Raw genomic sequence first — 17,364 nt, 5'->3', positions numbered from 1 at the left:
AGGAGGAGGCCAGCAAAAGCTGCAGAGCTAAGCCTACTCACTCTTTCAGAGTGAGCTACGGAGGCCATTGTGTTGGCTGGGGTGCTGCCTGGGTGCTGGTGCCCGCCTTCAATCCTGGCAGGAGGAGGCAGGAGGATGTCTGAGTCTTAGGCCAGCCAGGGCTACGCGGTGAGATCTTGGGGAAAGAGGGACAGAGGGGGCAAGAGAGGAGAGAGAGAAAAAAGTACGAATGTATCAAGTGAAACTGGGGGCAGCCCGTTGGGGGTCCTGGTCTGCTGTTACCTTCCTAACTGCAGACTCCACACAAGTTTCCTCTCCTGAAAAAATTCTATCATAGTTTTACAATTCTTGATTTTCTAAAGACAACAGAAGTTGGAATCAAGTTTCATTTGTTGTATGTGCCTCAACCTGGCCCACCCCACCCCACCCAGCAGTGCTGGTATGGCTAGATAGAAATGTTACCGGATACGGAACTGAGAGGCATAAATATGCTTGGTCTCCTGTAGCTCAGGCTGGCTTGAACTGACTAAGTAGCCAAGGATGACCCTCTCCTGCACCCACATCCTACGAGCTGGAGACGGGGCATCAGGGGCGTGCGCCCTCACACCCCACGTCAGGACTGTTTGCCGTAAGTGTGACTTCCATTACTTCAGGCCACTGCTTTCCTGTTTTCCTCTTGCCATCCAACCAAAGTGGCAACCCGACACGCCAGAGGAGTGTTTCCTTGCTTCTAATTCTAAATCTCGAAGCTCGGGCTCCCCAAGCCAGGTCCGGTTGTGAGAGCTCCTGCTACCATTGCTTTGGCTCACTTCTTACGGCAGCTACAGGGCCTCATGAGCTGGCCGATTCTTATGTCGCTGGATCACCTCTGGATCCGATGATGTGTTCAGACCATGTCTGACAGCAGAGGCAGAGGCGGCTTTGGGTAGAAAGTTTAGTCTGCCACGAGAACCCACAAATGCCCTGTGTCAGTCTGAGGACCTGGGTCACGGGGAAGTGCCTGGCTCCGTGGACAATCAGGAAGTCAGGCTGCAGTAAGGATGAATCGCTGGCTGGCTTGTGCCATGCCTTGCGGGCTGTATGGCTTGCTGTGAAGATAACGGAAATGGACTCAGTTTATTTGCTGGTATGCTCCAGTCATGATTTTTAGCATCTAAAGCCAGCTAGGATTTTATATCTTACTCTGTGTCTCACACCATCACTAAATGTGACAGCCAGCAGGAAGGAAATTAAACTATTCAGAAGCCTAAGGCAATAGAGTTAAACTCAGATGTCTTTGGCTTTTTTTTCTAAAGATTTATTCATTTTATATGAGTGTACTGTAGCTGTCTTCAGACACACCAGAAGAGAGCATCAGATCTCATTACAGATGGTTGTGAGCCATCTTGTGGTTGCTGGGAATTCAGGACCTCTGGAAGAGCAGCCAGTGAGCACTCTTTTTTTTTTTTTTTTCCCCACAGTCAGTGTTATAAACAATTACTTAATATTACATAATATAATACAAACTTTGTTTGCTATATAACTCTTTCATAGCCTTCCAGTTTTTAAAAAGTGATTTTTGAAATTATGTGTACTCATGTATGTTTGTCTGTGTTTGCATCTATGTCTGAGTGTATGTGGTGCTTTTTTTTTTTTTTTTTTTTTTCCAAGAGACAGGGTTTCTCTGTGTAGCCCTGGCTGAGACCAGGCTGGTCTCGAACTCAGAAATCCTCCTGCCTTTGCCTCCCAAGTGCTGGGATTAAAGGCGTGCCCGGCTTGTGTGTGTGGTTCTTTCTTCCTTTCTTTCTTTCTTTCTTTCTTTCTTTCTTTCTTTCTTTCTTTCTTTCTTTCTTTCTTTCTTCCTTTCTTTCTTTTTTATTACGTATTTTCCTCAATTACATTTCCAATGCTATCCCAAAAGTCCCCCACACCCTCCCCCCCACACTCCCCTACCCACCCATTCCCATTTTTTGGCCCTGATGTTCCCCTGTACTGGGGCATATAAAGTTTGCCTGTCCAATGGGCCTCTCTTTCCAGTGATGGCCGACTAGGCCATCTTTTGATACATATGCAGCTAGAGTCAAGAGCTCCGGGGTACTGGTTAGTTCATAATGTTGCACCTACAGGGTTGCAGGTCTCTTTGTGTGTGTGGTTCTTAAGTACAGAAGATGGGCATTGCATCCCCTGGAGCTAGAGTTACAGTTGGCTATGAACTGTCCACCATGGGTGCTGGGAAACACAGTTAGGGGCCCAGGAAAAACAGGAAGCGCTCTTACCCACCTCACCATCTCTCCAGCTGACTTCTAGACAACTTGATAAAACCAACCAGAATATGGACATCTTGTCCTGTGCTAAAGTCGAGATGCAGATTTTCTTTCAGTTTCTGAAACATATCCAGGTCTTAGCTGCCCAGGGACTCTCACATAAACTTGGGCCCTTTTCCTTTTTTTTTTTTAAAATTTTTTTGTTATTTTACTTTCTTTTTTTAAAAAGATTTTATTTATTTATTTATTTATTTATTTATTTATTTATTTATTTAATGTATATGTAAGTACACTGTAGCTGTCTTCAGACACACCAGAGGAGGGCATCAGATCCCATTACAGATGGTTGTAAGTCACCATGTGGTAGCTGGGATTTGAACTCAGATCAACTGGAAGAGCAGTCAGCGAGCATTCTTAACCACTGAGCCATCTCTCCAGCCCAGCTCTTTCTTTTTTATTGAAAACTTTCTTGCCTTCATTTTTCATGAATTGGCTTACTTATCTTTCAAGTGTCAGGATAAGTAAGTCTCCTCAGATGGCCCTTCTTAGACCCTGTGCTAAGGGAAGTCACTCTTACTGTTTCCCCAGAGCCTCCTGCCTTCTCTACCACACCCTGTTCTCTGTCTACTGCTTAGGTAGGTGTCTGCCAGTGAAGAACTGTCTTTTTTAATCAGTAAGTTTTGAGACTTTAAAATTGTGAGGCACTAGTAACCATCAGAAGTCTATTCTCATGTTCACTGACTCACTGTGGCAGAGTTTTGTCGACTCGACACAGGCTAGAGTCACCTGGGAAGAGAGAACTTCAGTTGGGTTGTTTCCATCAGATTGGCCTGTCAGTCTGTCTGTGGGGCATTTTCTGGATTGATGATTGATGTAAGGCAGCCCAGCCCGCTGTGGGAGATGTCACCCCTGGGTGGTGCTGGGTTGTATAAGAAAGTAGGCTGAGCAAGTCTGTAAGCAGCACCCCTCCATGGCTGCTACTTCAGTTCCTGCAGCCTTGAGTTCCTGCCAAGACTTCCCTCAGTGATGGGCTGTGTGTGACCTTAAACCAGAAAAACCCTTTCTTCCCCAAAGTAGCTTTTGGTCAGTATGTTTTGAAAGAACTTGGATCTGTACCGGATAGACTTTATGGGAGGGATTGGAGTATCTCAGGTTTTGTTATGCTGGGGAGGAGGAGTGTCTTTGAACCAGTCCCTAGTGGGAATGGGGTTGAGGTGGGTGTGGGGGTAGGAGTAGGGGTGGGGTGAGTAGAGTCACTCACTAGCTACTAATATTCTGGTTTTTGGAAGGTGAAACCTAGGCCTTAACTAACTTGGCCAATTTCATACAACTGGTGAGTCTGTGGGAAGTCGGGACTTGGGATCACCTTTGACCATTGCTCTTTCTACTAAAGTGAGACCATAATGGCAAATCTGTGGCAAATACTGACTACCAAAGAAGGTTCTGGAAAGACTCGGTCTGTATTTGCTAGTTTGCCTGCTTGCTTCCTCCCTCCCTCCCTTCCTCTTCTCCTTCCTTCCTTCCTCCCACATTTATTTATTATCCTGCGTGGGAGAACATGTGTGGAGGTCAAAGGAGAACTTGAGGGACCCAGCTCTCTTACTCTATCATGTGGGTTCCAAGGGTCACTCTCAGATCCTAAGACTTGGTGGCAAGTGATCCACTGAGCCATCTGGCCAGCACTCTGCATTGTTTTGAGACAGGGTCTCCTGTAGCCTGGGCTGGCTTTGAGCCGCTAAGGATGTAGCTAAGGATGACCTTGGACTTGATCATCCTGCCTTCCTTTTCCCAAGCTTATGCTTGGCCCTAAGGCTCAATTTTCTTCTCTCTCTCTCTCTTTCTTTCATTTGTTTTTTTGTTTGTTTGTTTTTTCTAGACAAGGTTTCTCTGTGTAGCCCTGGCTGTCCTGGAACTCACTTTGTAGACCAGGCTGGCCTCGAACTCAGAAATCCGCCTGCCTTTGCCTCCCGAGTGCTGGGATTAAAGGCGTGGCCACCACTGCCCGGCTTTCTTTATTTCTTTTAAAGATTCATTTATTATTATATCTAAGTACACTGTAGCTGTCTTCAGAAACACCAGAAGAGGGTGTCAGATTTCATTAAGGATGGTTGTGAGCCACCATGTGGTTGCTGGGATTTGAACTCAGGACCTTCGGAAGAGCAGTCAGTGTTCTTAACCGCTGAGCCATCTCTCCAGCCCTTGATGGCTAATCCTAACACAGCTGAGAAGGGGGAAACCTCAGTTGAGACATTTACTCCATCAGATCAGCCTGTAGGTACGCCTTCAGGAATTCTTGATTTATAAGTTTGATGAATTTTAAGTTCAGAAACCTGGCCTTCTCTCTGCAGAACGGGAATGAATACATTGCTCACCTCAGGGACCAGCTACAAGAGATGAAGGCGAAAACCAACTTGGAGAATCTTTATATGAAAAGAAATGCTGAGCTGCAGATTTCCCAGACCCAGAAGAAATGTAACCGAGCAGAAGAACTCTTGCTGGAGGAGATTGAGGTAACTTGTGCTACATTAGGCTGTCTGGGGATGGAGCTCAGTGACAGATTCTGGTCCAACTTCGAGTATCAAGAAACAGCAGAACAAGCCAGGCGTGGTGGCGCATGCCTTTAATCCCAGCGCTGGGGTGGCAGAGGCAGGCGGATTTCTGAGCTCGAGGCCAGCCTGGTCTACAGAGTGAGTTCCAGGACAGCCAGGGCTACACAGAGAAAAACCAAAAACAAAAAACAAAAAACAAAAAAAAAGAAAGAAAGAAAAAAAGAAAAGAATCAGCAGAACAAAAGAAAAACTCGGGTAGATAGATGATTTGATGATGTCATGTGGGCTGTTACTTTTTTAAAAAGTAATTTATCTTGGACTGGAGAGATGAATCAGCTGTTAAGAGTATGCATTTCGGGCTGGTGAGATGGCTCAGTGGGTAAGAGCACCCGACTGCTCTTCTGAAGGTCCTGAGTTCAAGGCCCAGCAACCACATGGTGGCTCACAACCATCCTTAAGGAGATCTGACTGGTGTATCTGAAGACAGCTGCAGTGTACTTACATATAATAAATAAATATGAAAAAAAAAAGAGTATGCATTTCTCTCAGAGGACCCGAGTTCGGTTCCCAGCACTCCTGTTGGGAGGTTCACAACATCTTGTAACTCCAGTTCCATAATTTAAAATTATGTGTGAATATGCCCACGAAGACAGGAGGCATTGTGTCCCACAGAGCTGGAGTTACAAGATGCTTTTGAGCCACCCACCTGGGTGCTGGGAGCCAAAGTTAAGTCCTCTAACAAGAGCAGCATGCATTCCTAACCGCAGTTTGCTCCCACCTCAGTGAGGTGTCAGCTATGATAATGTGCCAGCAAAACAGAACAAAACAACCAAACCAAAACAACCAAAACACAAACAAACAAACACGAGGAAGAGGGAGATTAAGGTTTTCCCAGAGGTCAAACATGAATAACTAACTGGGGTCTTACATACTTGTGAGTAGAGCCTTTAGTTGCTATGCCTCCTGCTTCCCGGTGGGTGTGCGGGAGAAGCCCGCTGTGAAGCTCCCCTCCCCATGAGCTCTCCAGCCACCCAACCCCTCTGCTTCCCCATGCCCCCCTCTTTCTTCTTCCGGTGGGCCACAGACTCACTTTGTAGTGCAGGACTGGCTTTAAACTGATCCACCTGCCTCAGCTTCCAGAGTTGTGGGGTTCCAGGGGCTCTGACTGAATGGTTTACCACACACACTTTTTTTTTTTTAAGATTTATTTATTTATTATATAAGTACACTGTAGCTGTCTTCAGACACCGCAGAAGAGGGCGTCAGATTCCATTACTGATGGTTGTGAGGCACCATGTGGTTGCTGGGAATTGAACTTAGGACCTCTGGAAGAGCGGTCAGTGCTCTTAACCACTGAGCCATCTCTCCAGCCCTGACCACATGCTTCTTGAATGCTGTAATTTCCTTCTCTGGGCTGAGAATCTTGAAGCTTTGTTTCCAGATGATGGGACTGTGGTGGCTTTTTCTGGGGCCCTTATGTGTATAATGGAGTGCCAGCCCATGGCTCTGTGGTGAGAGTTGAGTGGAGCCACACAATAGCTCTGTCAGGAAGCCTTGGCATTCCTGGGGTCTGGGCTGCACCCATCATCCGGGCACTGTGGATCTCAGCTTTGCCGTGTAGAGAGCTTGGTGTTGGTGTATTACAGAAACTGAGGATGAAAACTGAAGAGGAGAACCGGGTTCACACGGAGATCGAAATGTTTCTTAAAAAACAGCAGCAGGTGAGTCGCCCAGGAGTTTGATTCCTCAATTGTAAGACCCCACTTACAACCCACTTATGGCACTGGAGAGACGGCTCAGAGGTTAAGAGCACCGGCTGCTCTTGCAGGGGATCTGGGTTCAGTTCCCAGCACCCACATGGCAGCTCGCAATTATAACTCCTGGGGGGACTCTTCTGGCCTTCAGGGGCACTGGGTGTACATGGTGCGCATACACACATACAGGCAAACACCATATACATAGAATAAGGTAAAGAGATCTTTAAAAAAAATCCACTTACACATTTCTGAAAAAAAGCAATGCTTTTGTATTTAAGGACAGTGGTGTCTCACGATGTCATCTGGTTGGCCCATAGTTCACTAGGATTCAATATCTCTGCCTCTCAAGTGCTTGGTTAAAGGTAGATGCCACTAAACTTAGCTGCAACTTTAAAAAAATCTTTTTTTTTTAAAGATTTATTTATTTATTATATGTAAGTACACTGTAGCTGTCTTCAGACACTCCAGAAGAGGGAGTCAGATCTTGTTACAGATGGTTGTGAGCCACCATGTGGTTGCTGGGATTTGAACTCCGGACCTTCGGAAGAGCAGTCGGGTGCTCTTACCCATTGAGCCATCTCACCAGCCCTAAAAAAATCTTTTAATGGGCTAAAGAGTTGGCTCAGCAGGCAGAATGTTTGCTGTATAATCATTGGACCTGAGATGGACCTTAAAGCTCACAAAAAACAAAAAACAAAAAACAAAAAACAAAAAACAAAAAAAACCCAGGCTTGGGATTACATGGGTAATCCCAACTTCAACGTGATGGTGGAAAGGTCAGATCTCTGGGGCTTGCCGTCTGGCTGGTGATAGTGAGAGATCTTGTCTCTGAAAACACAGTGAGGTGCTACAGAGACAGCCTAGTGCCTCAGAGCGCTTATTACTCTGCAGAGGACTGGGTGGCTCACTACTGCCTGTAACTTCAGTTCCAGGGAATTGGATACCCTCTTCTTGCCTTCACAGGACTCCTGCACATGGTACACCTGCATACAGTCTCACACACACACACACAACACACACACACACACAGAATAAATAAATGAATAAATTTAAAAGAAGGTAAAACAGCTACACATGAGTGCATCTGCACACACACAGACACATAGGCATTCACATATACAAATCTACTTATACAATACAGAAGAGAGAAGAATAAATATTAAACAAATAAATAAAAGATTAAAAAAAACGGTCCTTTGAGGCAGGTTCTGCTCAGCCTCTCCTCTCTTCTCCTCTCCTCTCCTCTCCTCTCCTCTCCTCTCCTCTCCTCTCCTCTCCTCTCCTCTCCTCTCCTCTCCTCTCCTCTCCTCCCCTCCCCTCCCCTCCCCTCCCCCCTCCTCCCTCCCCTCCCCTTCCCTTCCCTTTTCTTTTTTTTTTCCTTTTGAGGCAATGTCTTACCATGTGCCTTGGATTGGAACTCTCTATGTAAACCAGGCTGGCCTTGAACTCACACAGGTCCACCTGCTTCTGCCTCCTGAGTGCTGGGATTCCAGGCCATCATGCTCAGCCCAAAATCCATTTAGTAAACAAGGAAAAAGCAGCCATACTGTGAGGCCAATGAATGTGCTGCCACAGTCTCTTACAGCTTGCCCATCTGAATGTGTACACAGCTCTAACTTTCAGGAAGATATTTTTTTTTCCTTCAACCTTTTAAATTTTGTTTGTATAAAAAACATTTTGTAGCCGAGCATGGTGGCACACACACCTTTAATCCCAGCACTTGGGAGGCAGAGGCAGGCAGTTTTCTGAGTTCAAGGCCAGCCTGGTCTACAAAGTGAGTTCCAGGACAGCCAGGGCTATACAGAGAAACTCTGTCTCGAAAAAAAACAAAAACCAAAAACCAAACAACAAAAAAACCCATTTTGTTTGTTCTTACATTGCTTCATAGCCATAATGTGAAAATATTTTGATTTTGCCTCTTCCTGTGGTATTGTGGATTGAGCCCAAGGCCCCACCCAGGTCTGCCAGGCAAGCAATCTATTACTGAGCTATGTTCCCAGCCATATATATATATATATTTGCCATTTTTTTAAATTATAAAAATAACATGCTCGGGCTGGAGAGATGGCCCATGGTTAAGAGCACTGACTGTTCTTCCAGAGGTCCTGAGTTCAAATCTCAGCAACCACATGGTGGCTCACAACCATCTGTAATGAGATCTGATGCCCAATTCTGCTGTGTCTGAAGACAGTTACAGTGTACTTACAATAAATAAATAAATAAATAAATAAATAAATAAATAACATGCTCAGTTGAGGAAGGTTTTAGATTATCAATTGCCTTCTCATTTTGTTCATGTTCTTACAGTCTCTTCTCAAAATAACTTAGATCTCTATGCAAGTTAGAACATTTGCTGAGAAGCACTGAGCACATGGGTGTTAGCTAGACAGATTAGGATGCAAGGCGTGCGGGCTGCATCTGGGACACAGGCAAGCTGGCTGCACATGCGGGATTTCCTGTGGGTGCCGTGCGTCCGGTGGTGAGGCTGATAGCTTGCTTGACTAGACCTAGTAGCTGCCTCCCTCCATTTGACGAGGTGGAGGTACCAGGGCTTCCCTCCTGTGATGTGGAGGTGAGAATGCAAAGCCTTGGGGACAGCCTGCTTGGGATGAATTTATTCACTCATCACCAGACACATCCTAACCAGAAGACAACCAGCAGGCACACCAGTCTGAGGACACTGAAGAGCACATGGGGACGGGACATCACTATGCTGTATAAAGAACATCTGTGTTCCACAGGAGAGGGGTGGGTGACTCCCATTTCCAACCCAGGGGACCTGCTTGGTCTGAGAGTAACCAGGCATTAACCTCAGTGATCCCTTAGGACCTGCTGGAACTTAGGGTCCTTATCCTTTCTGCTCCTCTCAAGATGTCCTGGGAAGAGCTAAGCCTTTGACTTTGGGAGTCTCTCCAGCATCCTTGTGAGGCCCTCAGTATCATGCCAGTTGGTGAGAGAGTCGGGTCTTTCTTGTCCAGGTGGTAAATCTGCTCCTTCAGATTCATCCATTATCAACGTCAGCTAGGTAGCACACTGTGGCAACCTGGCAGAGCTAATGGAACAAGCCCTTCCCTGAAGGCTATCCATGCTGGTGGTAGTCAGGAAGCAAAGAGTGAGTGAGCTGGTGGAGAGTGCGAGAAATGTCTCTGTACTTGACCGCATTCCTATGGGGGCCAGGTGTGACCTCCGGGGCATCCTTAAGGTAGGTCCTGACTTCCATGGGAATGGTCCAACCCTGAAAAACCACTTGGTGGCTGACAACGAAGATAAGGTGGTCATGAAGCCAGGAGACCTATGGAGTCTGGAGTGACTTAGACACTGGCTTCTTGAGAGCATTAACTCTGAGTTGACAGTGACTCATGGGGACCCACAGAACAAACCTGTAGCCAGCCCCGGGTCACAGCAGGATTGAGGCAGTCAGATGACAAGTGGAGTCTTTTTTTTTTTTTTTTAAGATTTATTTATTTATTATATGTAAGTACACTGTAGCTGTCTTCAGACACTCCAGAAGAGGGAGTCAGATCCTGTTACAAATGGTTGTGAGCCACCATGTGGTTGCTGGGACCCGAACTTCAGACCTTCGGAAGAGCGGTCGGGTGCTCTTACCCACTGAGCCACCTCACCAGCCCAACAAGTGGAGTCTTAACTTCAGTCACTGCTGCTGTGGGTTTTCGAGTTCTATGGAGCCGAACTGTGGCTACTTCCCAAAGTACTGAGTATATACAGTGGGGAAGACATATTCGGGACAGGTACAAATGTAGGAGCGCCTGGAACTTTCCAACTCCACTGAAAATTAAACCACAGGCTTGCTGTGACCCTGATGACACTGCATAGGTAAGCGCCGCCTTCCAACACCTGACTGAAGCACAGGGCCTTAGATTTGCTGCTTGGTCTGTGCAGAAGCTGCCTGGCCCTTGCACAGTCACGGGGACTGTTGTAACTCCAGCTGCTGCTGCTATTCATAGACTTTGTTGATACACATCTGCAATACAGCTGCTAATCGCTAAACCAATTCGAAAGCTGCTTGCTTTCACCAGCAGGGCCATGTGTGCCTCCTCCTTCCTATACGGGGGCTGCCGATCCTCCAGCTGTCATGTCATGGTCTACAGAGGCATCTGCTTTGACACTCCATATCAGATCTCCTGTTGCATTAATGACACCAGGCTGCTATGCAAGTATGGCAAGTGACTTACAAAGACATCTGTGAATTAGAGCGTGGGATCAGCTTCATTCCTAGTGCCAATTGTGTGTGATTAAAATCCATTTAAATAACACAAATCACACTATCAATTTAAACAGACTTTAACAAAAGGATCATGAGCTATTAATATGGGACAGATTACCAAGAAGGGATAAAGAGAGCTCTGAAGGCTAGCACAGGGCTGACTGCCAGGATCCGAGAAAGGAACCAAGGAGGTGGAAGGAAAGTCTTTCCCATGACTAAGATTCAGGCTCATTAGAGAAAGTGCGTGGTTTCCTGGATGCCAAGAGGTGCTGGGGTTTTGTTTGTTTGTTTGTTGTTGTTTGTTTGTTTTGGATTTTTTTGGATATTGTTCTAATTATGTAGCTCAAGGTGTTCTCTGACTCATCTTGATCCTCCTGCCTCAGCCTCCTGCCTCTTGAGTGCTGGAATTATAGGAGTGTGCACTTAAATGTTTGTCTCCTCCTCCTCCTCCCTTCTGCCCCTTCTCTTCCTCCCTCTCTCCTTTCCTCCTTCTTCAGTCAGATGAATACTCGGTTGTAGAAGGTGGACTTTTTTTATTCATTGAGATTATCTTCCCCTTTAATATGTGGAAGTAAAACAGGGTAGATTTGCTATTGTGTTCTTTACATTCTTGGAGTTAATCTTACCTCGTCATAATGGATATAATGTTGCAGTTGTTAGTTAAATGTTTTGGTCAATGAGTGCCACTGGGTGTCACACAGCTCTAGCAGTGTGACCAGGGAGCCAGAGCACAGTGAGCCTACAGACCTCCTGCCGTGTCCTCTAGCGCCCTCTGCTGACGAAGCTTAGTATTTTGCTAGGTGGCCAAAGGAAACACTTCCAGTCATGCCCAGCCATGCTGAATGAACCTGGAGCTGAGAGGCAGTGACTGGTACCTGACTCAGTGGGATGTTTACCCTGTAGATCACTGGTGAGCACATTTTATCATGTGAAGGAGTTTCTTGTCCAAGTATTCATTTATTTTTGGTGGTGGTGGGAGGACAGCATCTCATAACATAGCCCTGGCTGACCTGGAACTCATCACAGAGACAAAGCTGGCCCCAAACTCAAAGAATTTAGAGTCACCTTCTCAGTGCCAGGATAAAGGTGTGTCGCCACACCCAGCTGAGATGAATTATTTTCATCCATCAATATGATTTTTTGATGATATATTTTTCTCCTCTGTCTATAAAGTAAAATACACTTACTTAAGTTTATTTATTTGACAGTTTGTTTATGTGTATGTGTTTATATCTGCCACATGGAAGCCAGTGGAATATGCCAGAGGGGCTAGAGTTACAGGTGGTTGTGACCGCTCAAACTCAGCAAGACCAGGATAGGCTCCTAACCATTGAGCCATCCCTCCAGTCTCTGTAGAGTTACAGACTGTACTAATCTACCCACTAATGTTGAGTCATCTTTCATTTCCTAAAAGTCTACCTGGGGATGGTACGGTGTTAATAAACCACTAGGGCTGATATACTTTGATTTTTTTTTTTTTTTTTTTTTGGTTTTTCGAGACAGGGTTTCTCTGTATAGCCCTGGCTGTCCTGGAGCTCACTTTGTAGACCAGGCTGGCCTCGAACTCAGAAATACGCCTGCCTCTGCCTCCCGAGTGCTGGGATTAAAGGCGTGCGCCACCACGCCCGGCTATACTTTGATTTTTATATCTCTTTGTTTTCTGGGGCTATTTTTTTTTTTTTTTTTTTTTTGTGTTGCTTCCAAAGTTCACTGGCTTGGCTGCATGGCTTGAAAACAATTCCATTTTACTATGATCCGAAACCCAAAAGAGAAATAGAATAAAACTGTATGTGTTGTTTGAAGTGTAGTAAAATCCAAGCCATCTTGACTGGATATCTCTCTCTCTTGTCTTGATGTGTTTGCAGGAGATGTCATATTTATTTATTTTCTGGAGTGTCATATTTTAAAAGAGAAACATTATCTGCCTAGAATGATATTCAGCTCTTCATTTACCAGATCTTTCAGAGTCATGTTTTGTAACATGTCTTCGTAGGAAAGATTCCATTTTGTTTCAGTTTTTTGGTCTCCTGCTTCTGCCCCCAGCGCTGGGTTACCACATGCTCCACCATACCTAATCTTCTGTATTTTACTATTGAATGCTCCTGGACTTTAGGACTTACATATTTCTGGTTTTCACTAGTAGCTGTTGAGACTTATTTTTGAATTATGTATGTGTCTCTGTGTGGGCATGTGGGCATGTGGGCATGAGTGCAGGTACCCAGGAGGTCAGAGATGGCTTTAGACTCCCGGAGCTGCGGTTACAGGCTGCTGAGCCTGTGTGGACATGGGTGTTGGGAACTGAAACAGGTCCTTTGCAAGAGGACAACAGTGCCATCTCTTGAGCTCAATGGCAACCTTTAAATTTGTTGTTGTTTTGTTTTCTAAGTCAGGGTTTCTCTGTGTAGCCCTGGCTGTCCTGGAACTTGCTCTGTAGGCCAGGCTGGCCTTGAACTTATAGATCTGTCTGCCTCTGCCTTCTGAGTGCTGGGATCATAGGCGTGCGCCACCACTCACCCTGCTGTAACCTTTAAATTTTTTATATAGGGGCTGGAGAGATGGCTCAATGGTTAAGAGCACTGACTGCTCTTCCAGAGGTCCTGAGTTTAATTCCCAGCAACCACATGGTGGCTCACAACCATCTATAATGGGATCTGATGCCCTCTTCTGGTGTCTTCTGGTGTATAGCTACAGTGTACTCATAAATAACAAATAAATAAATCTTAAAAAAAAATAATCGTATGCTGGGCAGTGATGGTGCACGCCTTTGATCCCAGCACTTGGGAGGCAGAGGCAGGTGGATTTCTTAGTTCAAGGCCAGCCTGGTCTACAGAGTGAGTTCCAGGACAGCCAGGAATACATAGAGAAACCCTATCTTAGAAAAAAAAATTCTTTTTTATACATGTCTAGGTTTTACTGTCTCTCTCTTAGGTGTAGAATTAATCATTATGCATATCCTGTTGCTTTTATTAAAACTCTTATTTACTGCCCCCCCCTTTCCAATATCCTGTGTTGAAACCAATTTTATACAATTGTCAGTCCATTAGCCTACCACTATTACACTACACTGTGCTGTGCTGTGTGTGGAGATTGTTGTATCTCTAGCCACTAGTGGAGAGAGCTAGGGGACTAAAGAATTCAAGTAAACTTGAGTGCCAGACTTGAACCTTGGCGATCTGCCTTCAGGGCCCAGGCTCCTCCCAGTAGTCCTGGTGCCTCCTGAGGGACTGTCATGAGAATCACACTTCACTGTTTTTTTTTTTTTTTTTTTCCTTTGTTACACGCCATTTATTTTCCCTTGCAAACGGACATCTTCAAGTAACTTTCATAGACTGAATCTCATCATCTTTCTCTCCTATTTGAAACTTTGGCTGGTATCTTAGATTCATATCTATTTTCACTTAGAAATTTGAAGACTCCTCTCCCCTCAGTCAAGGTATCTTATATCTCAGGCTGGACTAGAATTTGCTATGGGGCTAACATTGGCTTTGAACTCCTGATCCTCCTGCTTCTACTAGAGGTATGGGCAGCCATGTCTAGTTTTATGTGGTGCAGACCATCAAACCCAGGGCTTCATGCATGCCAGGCCAGGATCCCAGCAGAACTATCCCAGCCCACATTTCTATCTTTTTGGATGAGTGTTCAGTATTTGTTGTGCCAGGGAAATGTTAGTGATCTCCCAAAACACACACAGAAGCCAATCTGATGCAACTTACAGCAGGGTCTTTATTCTATTCAAGCTAGCTCGCCTCTCCTAACAGCTACCAGTTGCCATTAGCTTCTCAGCTAGGCGAGGGGCTTCTTGCCCACCTCTATACGCTATCCTGGGATTTTGAGTTTAAAGTGTCTTGTACATGTTGTCATATGCTTTGAGTTTACAGGTGCCTCTCCTCCTTTAAAAATGGAGTGGCTTACACCCAGAAAAGTACACCAACCAGACACAAAGAACACGGCAGCATCTGGGCTGGCCACCCTCGGTTCCTCACCAAGTCTGTTGTGATCAGATCTCTGTAGGAAAATTTGCTTGGTCTAGCTTGCTCTAACTGGCATCCTGCGGTCCTGTTATTTTATATCTGGTGGGAACCATGTCTTAATGTGTTTTTCCAAGTAGAAACTTGAGGAGAAGCTAGAGTTCTGGATGGAGAAATTTGACAAAGACACAGAAGCAAAGCAGAACGAGTTAAATGCTCTCAAGGCTGCCAAGGCCAGTGACCTGGTACACCTGCAAGACCTGGCAAAGATGGTAAGGGGTGGCAGGGTGACTGGGATATGAGTGGGAGTGAGGGAGTCTGGGAAGACAGTTTTAGTCAAAAGCAGAGTAAACCACCAGAGTAAACGTGGTTCTTTACTGATGACAATGACCGAGTGAGTGCGTACGGCATTGGTGCTGGAATGATTCTATTGCAAGCACACTTTTATTTTTTGAGACCGAGTCTTTGTAGTTCAGGTTACCCTGGAACTTACTATGTAGTGATCTTCCTATCTCAGCCTTCCGCATGCTGAGATCACAGAAGTGATCAGGCCAGAGACTTTTCTTAAGTTCTAGGTAGAAATTATTTAAAACTCCTTCAGAGAGATGCTGCATTAAACAAAAGACAATTTTATGATCTTTAAAGACAATTTATATGTTGGTTTCTAAAAATTTGACGTCATCATTGGGTTGATGTTGAAGTTCCTAAATTTCTAGTTTAAAACATGGCTATTTGCATATGTATATCTATTAAAGTTTTAAAAGTATTATGTGGAGGATACCAATGTGTGTGTGTGTGTGAGAGAGAGAGAGAGAGAGAGAGAGAGAGATATTTTTTGTTGTTGTTTTGTTTTTTTGTTTTTTTCAAGCCAGGGTTTCTCTGTATAGCCCTGGCTGTCCTGGAACTCACTTTGTAGACCAGGCTGGCCTGGAACTCAAAAATCCGTCTGTCTCTGCCTTCCAAGTGCTGGGATTAAAGGTGTGCGCCACCACTGCCCGGCTTGAATTGTTTAAATTGAAAAAAAAAAAAGTTGAGGAATATTTATATAATGTGAATACATTATTACAGTGGAAATTAGTGGAAATCCAGCAGGATTTTGTTTGTTTGTTTGAGACATACACTTGCTGTGTGGCGAGATTGAGTTTGAACTTTGGTCAGTCTCCCGTCTCTGTCTAGAGTTACGGGCACGCAGGGCTGGCTGGGCTGTGGCCTGCCCTGCTCCTGTGTCCGTGTCCTTGTGCAGATCCGGGAGTACGAGCAGGTCATTATTGAGGACCGGATAGAAAAGGAGAAGACCCGGAAGAAGCTGGAGCAGGATGACCTGGAGCTGAGGAGCATCGTGAAGGTAGGACACTCAGGCCTGGAGGCAGCGGTGGAGGGTGGGGTCCCGGAGGGTGGGGTCCCGGCACCGGCTGGGGTCCCGCAGCAGGTGGGTGAGGACGTGCTTAGAGTCCACAGTGCAGGGAAACAAGGAAAAGAGCAAGCCTGCCTCCTGGTCTGGGGAGGACGGGAGCAGTGGAAGGAATCCTCTGTCCAGACACTGGATCCGAGGTCACGCCTAACCCAAGGGGAGGCAGCTGTGCAGGCAGGGCATTTCTAAATGCTCTGCACGGCTCGACACCCTGGTGTGAGTCAGCCCTGGCTGTGTGATGCTTTCCAATAGAAGTTGCTTATAAAAAGTGAAAGGGACAAAGCAAGTTAGAAGAAAAAAAAATATATATGTGTGTGTGTGTGTGTGAGAGAGAGAGACAGAGAGAGAGAGAGAGAGAGAGAGAGAGAGAGAGAGAGAGAGAGAGGAGAGAGAGAGAGAGAGAGAGAGAGAGAGAGGAGATTTTTCTCCAGAGCCCTGACTGCCCTGGGACTCACTGTGTTGTCTGCAGTGCCCTTTTCTCCTCAGCCTCCTGGCTATTGGGATTATAGCAATCAAGCCTGTGTGAGCTAGTGAACTACCTCATAAAAGTTTTCTGTGAACTTGCAGATATCAACAATGACAGCATGATCAGGTCCAGATTCTGGAAACTACTTTTAGGATTCATTTTGACTTTGAATTATGACCATGTCTGTGTGTCTGTGTGTGGGTGTGTGCACTTGACCATGTCTGTGTGTCTGTGTGTGGGTGTGTGCACTTGACCATGTCTGTGTGTCTGTGTGTGGGTGTGTGCACTTGACCATGTCTGTGTGTCTGTGTGTGGGTGTGTGCACTTGACCATGTCTGTGTGTCTGTGTGTGCACTTGACCATGTCTGTGTGTCTGTGTGTCTGTGTGTGCACTTGACCATGTCTGTGTGTCTGTGTGTCTGTGTGTGCACTTGACCATGTCTGTGTGTCTGTGTGTGGGTGTGTGCACTTGACCATGTCTGTGTGTCTGTGTGTGGGTGTGTGCACTTGACCATGTCTGTGTGTCTGTGTGTGGGTGTGTGCACTTGAGTCCCGGAGAGGCATCAGCTTCCTTGGAGCTGGAGTTACAGATGGTTGTGAACTTCCAGATGTGCATGTTGGGAAACTTACTCAAGACATCTGCAAGAGCAGTATGTCATCTCTCCAGCCCTGGGAAAACCAGTTTTAAAGCAAACAAATGCAATGCAAATATAGCAGCTGGTTTTTAAAAAAAACCAAACAAACC

The 17,364-nt window shown here is 45.7% G+C and overlaps 1 protein-coding gene across 4 annotated transcripts in view; it reads left to right on the top strand.

Annotated features, from left to right (window-relative positions):
• The window catches only part of Iqcg (IQ motif containing G), a 42,876-nt gene that overhangs the window by 21,618 nt on the left and 3,894 nt on the right, over positions 1-17,364 (top strand). For all 4 annotated transcript variants that reach the window (NM_178378.3, XM_006522519.4, XM_011246004.3 and 1 more), the window contains 4 exons: positions 4,592-4,753; positions 6,439-6,513; positions 14,883-15,014; positions 15,986-16,087. In NM_178378.3, the coding sequence (NP_848465.1) occupies positions 4,592-4,753; positions 6,439-6,513; positions 14,883-15,014; positions 15,986-16,087 (471 nt within the window). The remainder of the gene's footprint in view (positions 1-4,591; positions 4,754-6,438; positions 6,514-14,882; positions 15,015-15,985; positions 16,088-17,364) is intronic.

Source organism: Mus musculus, chromosome 16 (assembly GCF_000001635.26).
Source record: "Mus musculus strain C57BL/6J chromosome 16, GRCm38.p6 C57BL/6J".
In the NCBI taxonomy this organism is placed as follows: Eukaryota; Metazoa; Chordata; class Mammalia; order Rodentia; family Muridae; genus Mus; species Mus musculus.
The sequence above is the reverse complement of the archived record's forward strand: the minus strand, read 5'-3'. Positions and strand labels throughout refer to the sequence as shown.